We start from the raw sequence: 10,000 nt of genomic DNA on the forward strand, positions 1-10,000 counted from the left end.
TTCCTTCAGCAGACCAGTGGTCAGTGTCAGTGGCCCATCGCTGAGTTCTCTGACACAGCCGGCGACCTCCAATAAAAGTGGAGTAATCCCAGTTTATTGCCGGTGCTCAGGGGAGCTGTGCTGGCGTGGGGGGGGGGGGGGGGGGGGGGGGGGGGGGAGTGGACCGGCCCTGACCTTCCCCACCGGGGGCCACACGGACGTCCAGCAGCCTGCGGGAGGGCCCCGGCTCTGGTGGCCAGCAGAGTCCGAGCTGGCGGATTGGAGCGAACATACCGCGGGCTCCCCAGAGAGCCGTGTTCGATAGGCAGCCTCCTCTGAGCAGCAGGCCGGCGAATTAAAGGCACGGGGCTTTTGATGGAAGCTTTGTGTGCATGTATTTCCCATCTGCTCATTGTGTGTGTGTGTGTGTGTGTGTGTGTGTGTGCACGAGTGTGTGTTTGCGAGAGAGAGAGAGAGAGGGAATGAGAGGAAAGGAGAAGGAGAAGGAGAGAGTGTGTCCATCACAGATGCTCAAGTTGGCTGGCAAACTAAGAGTGGTTCTGAAATGATGAATGTTGTTTACCCTGCTCTACATTTCGCTGTGTTGAGAGAGAAAACAGGCCAGTGCAGGGGGAAAAAAAAAACAGGCCGGCAAAGAAATATAGGCCTCGGCTCTGAGAGAGGCAGGGCAAAAAAGTCTGAATTCTCTTTAATATATAGTGTCCACAGAGGGGACTGCCAAGCGAGGCCTGAAGTTTGGCAAGCCTGAGTGGAAAAGAATCCCATTCATATAGATGTGTGGTTACCTCACTATTAATGGAATGTCCAGTTTTATACAGCATTCTGCTCCATAATGCACACACACACATACACACACACACACAGACACACAGACACACACACACACACACAAAGACACAGACACACACACACACACACGCACACACACATTCACACACACACACACACACACACACACAAACGCACACGCACACACACACACAGACACACAGACACACACACACACACACACAAAGACACAGACACACACACACACACACACATACACACACACACACACACACACACACACACACACACACAAACACACATACACACACACACACACACACACACACACACACACAAACAGTGTGGATGTGGCGGCGAGCCTGTGGCTGGGGCCCTGCCCTGTGTGTGTGTGTGTGAGGGTGGCTACAGTCCAATCAAGTCCTGATGGAGTGATCGCGCTCAGCTCAGGGGGACAGCCATCACACACATCTTCCTGGAGGCAGGACTCCAAGTTCCTCTGCAGAACGGGGTCACGCGGAGTTGTCTCCAACAGCGTTCTGCCAAGCAGCGTTAGCTTTCTCGGCGCTGAGCGGGGATATATATAAAACAGGCTCGCCATCACAGGAAGTGCTAAACAAACCCTCACTCCACAGTAGAGGAGGAAGGGCGTGCACAGACAGGGCTGGTGTGTTTGTACTCAGACTAATCCGTCTTGTTTTATCGTCGTGTGTTTCCGACGACTATTTGTGTCGGTGTCTGCGTGGCATCATCAGAGGCGGACATCCCGGGTTGAGATAGTAAAAGTCGTGCCATGTATTTTGATCCGACCATTTAGTAAATCAGCTAATGCTAATTAGCGGCCTGGTAGACAGGATAATTAGTGATATCACCTGTGTTAAGTGCACACTGCACAGGCAGAAAGAATATACAATATTCATGGGTTTCATCAGGTCCCTTTCCTCAGGTGTATAAAATCAAGCACCTTGATTATCAATGCAGACTGCATGGTGCTTGATTACAGTGACACACTTGTGGAAAGGGACCTGTTGAAACCCATGAAAAGCAGGACTTTAACTTTCTGGACCCTGGGATGTTCTCTGGGCGTCGCACTCGTGTCTCGAGGGCGGTCGTCGAGGGCGGGCTTACCTGAGGCGGGGCGCTGGACGAGAGGTGCGGGCAGTCGCCGATGCGTGCGGCGGCGCGCGGGTCGGAGGAGCTGATGAGCACGGGCGCGCTGATCTCCATGGAGTGGCGGTTGTTGAGCGCCTGCGCCGTGCGCTGAGTCATGCTGAGGGCGGTGAAGGAGTGCCGCTTCTTGGCGTTCTTCTTGCCCTCGGCGCGCCGGTGGATGGCGCTGCTGGCGCTGCTGCTGCCGCTGCTGCCAACGCCGGAGCTGGAGCCGCCGGAGCCGGAGCCGTTGTCGCTGGTGGCAGTGCTGCTGGAGGGGCTCGGGCAGGGCCCGGCGGCGGGGGGGCCGGGGTCAGTGCTGGGGCCGGGCACCGGAGCGGGCTTGTCCATCTCCATCAGCTGCTTGGCCGTCTCGTTCAGCTGCAGAAAAGAGAGAGAGAGAGAGAGAGAGAGAGAGAGAGAGAGAGAGAGAGAGATAGAGAGAGATAAACAGGCTGTGAAGACAAAAGATCCTTGGAATGTGTGAAGCTAACCAGTGGTGCTTTTTACCTGACCCTTTTAGAAGAGCCCTAGGATTTAGGGATCTGAGCTGTGTTATAAATGAGTGCGTATGGTGGCTTATCAAAAGGACTGGACCTCGTCAGACATTCGTCTAGTTGAAAACAGATCAGAGCCTGTACAATTTATGTTCTTGAGAACCTTTCAGATGGGTGCATTTCAGTGAGAAAAGCCAGAAGAGCTCCAGTTGAAAAGTTGGATAAAAGTAAAAGCACAATAAATGGCCGAACCTCTTAAAGAATACTGTATGATTACAGTGGCCTTATCTGTAACAACAAGAATTGGTCTCTGGACGTATAACCTCACTGATAGTAAAATACACAGACTGTGGTGATAATCATATTGAACTACTACTGATAAGACCAGATGACAAAACCAAAGCTAGAAATGGGTGGAATAAATCTGAAGTCAACTGAACATTCTGTTCCAGAATATGAATAAAAGTTCACAAAGTACACTTCACAGCAGTGGTTTGGTTCATTTGTTTGATGAGGTGATAAAAATAATGTGCACATTTCCTAAAAGAACCACTTTACAAACACACAGCGTACTACACCGACAAAACTGAATATACTGTATCAAGAGATTATCTCATTATATCTTATACTGCAATTAGAAGAATAAAAAGATGAGACCGTAGCAAAGAGACACTAGCCACTTACAACCAACAAAAAAAGTTTCATCTTCATATCTAATAACATTCAAAAACACTGCGAGCCTTTGCAATGGCATTTTCGGGCTTTAGCAATTAGCTATGAGGGCAGCTGAGGTCCACTAAGATAGGGGATGGTCTATGACTGTTAATGAGCCAGGGACACAGGCATTAAATCCATCCTGCAATCAAACTAATGATTGCAATCATGTCGGCGATGAATAGCTTCTGTTTGAAACAGCATCAGGTGGCCTCTCTCTCTCTCTCTCTCTCTCTCTCTCTCTCTCTCACTCACTCAGTGAGGGGGCATTAACCTGCTATCTGTGTGTCTTTGAAAAGCTGTGGTGCCAGTGTGATTTAATTACTGCCTCTGGTGAAAGCTCTGTAGCCCCTTCATGAACAACAGGGCCCGTTTGAGCCCTTAATGTGAGGCCACATTGAGCCCCACACAGCTGCAGGGGGCTTGTGTGGGCTCAAGCGATTCCCGGAAAAAGCTTCCGTGGGTCTGTGAGTTGTGCCCAAAATGCTGCTAAATTAGCCAGACATGAATAAACATTGCGTGACACCTGCTTAAAGCATCTCTTTGGTACAAAAACGCACTTGAGACCATAAAAAAAAAAAAAAAAAATGGCTGGTGCATGAAACGCTGCCTATTTGCATCAAATAAGACGGATATAAAAACTCCTCCACTTTTGCTCCACTTTTTTGCTGTGATCTGTTGACAAGTTGGCCGGTGTTGGAGCATGCATGGAACACCTCGTCTTAGGCTGCTGCTGGCAGATGCCTCCACAGTCTCCAGCGCTCTCTCATCCATCCTGGCAGGACTTCAGAACAGCACATAACACCACTTGCAGCCAGATGCAATTCACAACAAAATGACACCCGAGGACAAAACCTATTTACACAAGCAGGGGGGGGGAAGAGCAGGCGTGAGGGAGGAGGGGTTCCTGAAAATGCACTAGCATTTTTGTAGCGCTACAACAAAAAAATTGGTCTTCAAACTGCACATCATTTATCATCGCTGTCTGTCTGTAAGATCAAAAAGAGCATCTGCGCTCTACGCGAGCTCTGGCATCTCGAAAAGCTGCCGACACCCCCCCCCCAACATGCACACGTTGCTATTTAAGGTCTGTGTCAAAACAATCACCCGCAAAACACTCTGCGTGGCACAGAAGCTGCCCCAAACCGCAAGCCTGGAGAAGAATGAGTTTCTCCTTCACTTAGACGCTTCCCCGGGAGTCTGTACTTCAGGGAGCGCTCAGCCTGACACCCGCAGGCATGTGATCGTCTGCCGTTATAAAAATGAACCTGAGCAAACTCGTCTTCCTTCTCCGAGCTCAAAGGGCTCTCCATCTGTCAGCCTCCATTACGACTCAACTTAATGACGCAGTGCAGCGCAGACCTTGAAAACTCCAATAAAGCTCTATTATTTCAAAATGTCACTGAGAGCCCGTTTATTGGTGCTCGGCTGTAGAAGGCAGGTTATTCAGCAGTGGATCAATAGATGTTCTTTTTTTGATTCTGTGTGTGTTAATTCTACATTTCCATGTTAATAGGTATGCTAATGCGGTCTTCAGACAGCAGAATGAGTTAAGACTGATTGATACAGAAATGACAATCGGCTATAGGGAAGAGGGGTGTTCTTTCAAGAAAGAAAGGTGAACATGTGACTTTTCAGAACATTACACTTTAGGATCTGAAATGGGTCTTAAAAAGTGAACACTCATAACAGACTGACGATAAGCAAATAACCTTTTGTCCTTTTCTTTGTACAGCTTTCCATTGTCCTGCTCAAGTGACTAAAAGCCAGTCACAACATAATATCTCTCTTGGCACAGAGCATAAATACGTTTCAGGGTTAAGCCCTTAATCATTCTGCAATGGCCGATAATAACAATAGCAACTTGGGCAATTAGGTGTAATTACAGCCATATTATATTCCACAGGCTGCATAGATGGCCGCTGTTGCTCCATGTGGCTCATGCAAGCCTTTATGCGCTCACTTCATAATGGGGGGGCTCGGAAAGGGCCTCATTAGGCAACTGTGGGACTTCATCGGTGGATGTGAAATGGCATTTACCCGGAGGTCACTCACTAAGACCCTTCCCATTGTCCTACTCCTGTAGTGGACACCACCAGAGCCCACTGCTGCAGTCCACACCAGCACTCTGACGCCGGCCACGATGAAGACCTCATTGCGCTTTTTGTAATTGCCCGACCGGGAGATGACATAAAACAGCCTTAAAACGTCTGGACTGGAGGCATAATAACAGCCTGTCAAAAAGCCTCTCCGAAATAACACGACACATTCCTCGCCTCATGTTGAGCAACCCGAGAAAAAAAAAAGACGGCATATGGAGCCTAATTTCTACTGTATACAAGGCCGTATATGTAGACTGTAATGTATTCCATCTGTATGCACAGCCTTTTTTTCATGTCTCTTTTCTCCTCCCAGGGGTGGTGCCATTCAAGGGGCCAGCATCTTTCTTGGGCAAAAAAACATCTTTCATTCAGCGTTGCTGTCCAAGTGTATAGGATGTGTCCATTTTTCATCTCTTCGGCATTTTTTGCTTACCTTCCATACTTTAGTAGCCGCCACCATACTTCTATAGAATGCTCAGACCCCCCCCCCCCTGCGGTTTACAGGCAGGAATTCTAGAGCAGTCCGTGTAACCTAGTAAATTCCACATGCGGCCCTGTAAATACTCCTCACAATGCACTGGCTTCCGACAATCTTTCCTAAAGCCTCAGCAATGATTACTCTGGCATCCAAAAGCCAGACAGTGTGAAAGTGTGTGGTGTGTTCAGAGAGACAATAGTCCTAATTTAGTCCATGCAGAAAACACTGAGGTGTTTTCTATCCAGATGCAAATATAAATGCAGCCTCTTTATACCAAGCTTGTGTAAACTAGTCTCCACACACGGTGTATCTGTCAAACAATAGAGATGATGCGAGAACACGGTGTCACAGCCCTGATTCATGCAAGATAAGTGCATGCCACCCTTAAGTGTTTTTTATTCAAGTGTTATGATAAAAAGACTGCCTATTTTACATTCCATTCAGATATCCTTTCCGGGGGACTGAGAAGCTGGAGGTGATTATGAGTCCCTGATACAGTTTCTTAAGGAGTCCCGCTGCTCTCTCCCCCTCATGTGGGGGGGCGTGCTGGGCCTGTAATCCTGTCCAGGGTGGCCGGAGGTAGCAGCAGCAGCGGGGTGAGCTTCCCACGCGAGTCTGGGCAGGAGCGGCACAGGTGGGTTCTGAGAGAGCTCTTCCCTCTGGCAAAAAAAATCTCTCCTCGGCATGCCATGGAGAGGGGCTGTGCATTGGAGAAGAAACAGTCGCACCTGCCCACAAATCCCCCCCCCCCCCCCCCCCCCCCCCACACACACACACCCCAAAATCCACCGCCTCCGCCGCCAAACCCCAGCCCCAGCCCCAGCACCAGCCCCAGCCCCGGCTCCACAATATGCTTCGGGAGGGCCATGAATTGATTAAATGCGACTCTGGAAAAGTTAACGACGCAGAACCGAGCGGGGCGCGCCGGCTGAATCTCAATGAGCTGGAGGAGCTCTAGCCCGAGTTGTGGGGCTGAAGATTGAGCAGTTTTCTTGGCCCCCACTCCGGGCCCCGGCACAGCCTTTAACTGCACCATTTGAACACCTGTCTAATTCATCCAGCCACCAGCAGCACGGCGAACAGCGAGCGAACAATTAAAGTGACACGAGGCGGGGAGAGAGAGGGGAATTACGCTAATTCCGTCCGTCCTCTTCCTGCATGCTAAATCTGTCCAACTGTTTATGCCTCAGTGGAGGGAGAGCAAAAGAAAGAGCCAAATTGCTTGGCTAAACTGCATCATTGGGTGTGAGCTCCTCTGCTAAAAATACTCGCCTCCCGAGCACCGAAAGTAGACAATGATTGGCAAAATGAAGCCAAATTAGATAAAGCACACAAACACACGGGAGTTTCAAAGTCCTAAATCTACTTGACGGGAGATTAATGCTCCTTCTCGTCTGTCTCAAAGAGTCCACGCCGCGGCCCACCTCCGTAACCCCTGATAGAACAATTACACACTGTAAAAAGATTAGGGCAGGCAGACGGAAGCTCTTTAATTAGTTTGGAGACATTCGGAGTGGCATGGGAGCGTAAGAGAGTAAACATCCCATCAGCGCCTACTGCCACCACCGAGAGCTGCTCCACCCGAGCCCAGCTGATCCTCCGCCAGGATCCCCACCACACCCCCCCACCCTCCTCCTCCTCCTCCTCCTCCTCCATCACTCCGCTGGCACCTCTGGGACTGAGCCAGACCCACCCACCACAGAGGCCTGACCACAACCGCCACCCAGTCCCCCCCCACGGCCACTCTAGCCTTTGGGGCTCTCTGGGAGGGTGTGGCGTCTGGGTGTGATTGAAGAGTCTGAATTATTGATGTCTCTTCTCCATTTAGGCAGCACTCCCCCCTCTCCCTCCCTCCATCTCTCTCTCCGAATACCCCAGTCATCCCACCATCGCGTCGTCCACCACCACCACGTCTCCAGCTCGGTCTCTCTGGTCAGATTTACGCGGCCACTCACTCCACCCTCCATGAGGTCATTCTCGCTCGCGAGTGTCACGCCTGCCTTTTGCTATTGTGCCGTTAGAATGATCAATGCCTGTTTGTCAGCATAATCCATACCAATTATGAGAGAGCGGCCCTGGAAAACAGTCAGCTATTTTTTTTCTTTTCTTTTCTTCAGATAGCCATTAATGAGCCAGTCAATGGGGAGTGTGAACTGGAAGTGTATTAAAAGACGGCGAGCGAGTAAATCAAAACCAGCAGTCATACCAACTCATAAAGCCCATATTACTTTCACCGGGACTGGATTACATGGCCTCTGGAGTTGATTATCAGGTACGCTACATGGCACACATGTATGAGCTACCCAAAGCCGTGAAGGTTTCAGAATATTAGCTCCCCCCCCCCCCCCCCCCCCCCCCAGGTGCAGCAGGGAGGAAGCAGACGCCTTTAGTGCTCCTAAACGGCCGGGGGGCGAGTGGCGTGGTGCAGGGGCTGCAGCTGAGAGGAACGAGTGGAGAGGGGGGGAGACGAGGGGAGGGAAGGGGAGAGGAGGGGGGGAGAGGGGGGGGGGGGAGGAGACGACTTCTCTAAGACCCCGCACGTGTCCTCTCCTTCACCTCCCCCTGCTGCAGCAGTCAACACCACCCCCCACCTCCTCCTCCCGCACATCCTCTTAAATCAATATGGAAGACCCCTAATACCCATAATGCACCTGTTTATGTGCTTTATGACGACCCCTTTTCTCCTGACATGGCATTCTGAGCCTGACACACACAGACACCACCAAGCCCCTGACTCACCACCAGCAGCCCCCACTGTTAAATGGCCGCTGGGAGTCTGTCTCCCTGACAGCTTTAAGCCTGGCGGAGTTTACTCCCCCCCCACCTCCCTCTGTCTCGCCACTCAATGGAAAAACAACTCAAGTTTATGGGAGGTGCTGCTGAGCTGTGTGCACAGATGCACAGTTGCTGGAGATGTGTCACATATTTTCTGTTCCTTTCGATGTTTTTTCCTCTCTAACTCACTCAGTAGCATTTACCTTCACTGAGGTTAGTAGAGAGGTGAGCGCGTCATGTTGAAGTAATCAAACCAGATAACTGAATTCCTGGAGGGTGCAGTCTTGTTTCAGTTGAACCTTTCAAAGAGAGCCTTTCACAGGGAACTAACCTCAAAATCACAAACTCACCTCCACGTATAAAATGGGAAAGATCCCAATTTTATCTCCCAGCATTCCTTCTGCCCAGTTGTCGTCGACCCTCCGAATCACAGTCAGAATCTCATCCTGTCGGAGAGAGAGGGAGAGAGAAACAGAGACAGACAGAGAGAGAGAAACAGAGACAGACAGAGAGAGAAAGAGATAGAGAGATAGAGAGAGAGAGAGAGAGGACTTTTTCAAACATCAGGTAGACTTAACGTAGCCTTACAGAGACAGCCTCAGAAAGCAAATGTGCACTGAAGGTGTAGAGAGGCACAGAAATAATCCTTTGTGACAACGTGCCCTTAGCGGCGCGCTACGCTAACACAGCGCAGCCTGTCACAGCGGCCACTGGAGTGGAACCGAGCATTAAAATGACCACTCTCAAACACCGGCAATTCAATATCCGTGACACCTCATTTCCCTCCTCTTTTGATGGAGAGCATTATAACACAATGTAACAGATAACGGCATCAATAACAGCGACACACATCCGCGCTTTGATAGGTTAAGAGAAAGTACAGGCATACGAAATAAGCATGCACACACCCCTTGATCCCATTAAAAAAATACACTCATAGTCGCAATGACAGCATATCGTCTCATATCCCGTCTAAAGCGCGGGCTTTGTGAAATAATAATCACTCTTTAAATGATGTATAAGGCGGTAATGCGCGTGCTATAGGATTGTTCTGCATGGGGGGACTTTGATGATACAGCAGTGGCTGACAGCAGGGGCGTGATGTGATGCGCTCTCTCTAAATTCATCCCTTAGCATGTGACCTTCAACTCCTCTCCCCCACACCATTCATCCAGGGCCACAACATTAGCATCTCAATGGCCCCACAGACACTGCGCGCGTTTGTTTCCCTTCTAAATAGATAGATTTGAAAAAAAAAGACAAATAAATAAATAAATAAATAAGATCTCAAGTCGTGTCGTGGTGCTTTTCTGACACGAGCTTTCAGATCTGTCGGTGGCAAGTGCTGTGTGCTTGACAGCACGAATTGTACATCTCTATGTGAGTGCGGGGGTGTGTTGTGCCTGTTTGTGTGCTATTGCCTGTAAGTGGGTATGTGTGTGCGCATGTGTGTGTGTGTGTGTGTGTGTGTGTGTGTGTGTGTGTGTGTGTGTGTG

General features: G+C 49.9%; 1 protein-coding gene across 1 annotated transcript in view; it reads right to left on the reverse strand.

Annotated features, from left to right (window-relative positions):
- The window catches only part of LOC134078898 (E3 ubiquitin-protein ligase SH3RF3-like), a 114,032-nt gene that overhangs the window by 23,767 nt on the left and 80,265 nt on the right, over positions 1–10,000 (reverse strand). The window contains exons 3-4 of the mRNA XM_062535064.1: positions 8,855–8,950; positions 1,918–2,319 (exon numbers count right to left, since the gene is read on the reverse strand). Of these exons, the coding sequence (XP_062391048.1) occupies positions 1,918–2,319; positions 8,855–8,950 (498 nt within the window). The remainder of the gene's footprint in view (positions 1–1,917; positions 2,320–8,854; positions 8,951–10,000) is intronic.

Source organism: Sardina pilchardus, chromosome 4, assembly GCF_963854185.1.
Source record: "Sardina pilchardus chromosome 4, fSarPil1.1, whole genome shotgun sequence".
Lineage (NCBI taxonomy): Eukaryota > Metazoa > Chordata > Actinopteri > Clupeiformes > Clupeidae > Sardina > Sardina pilchardus.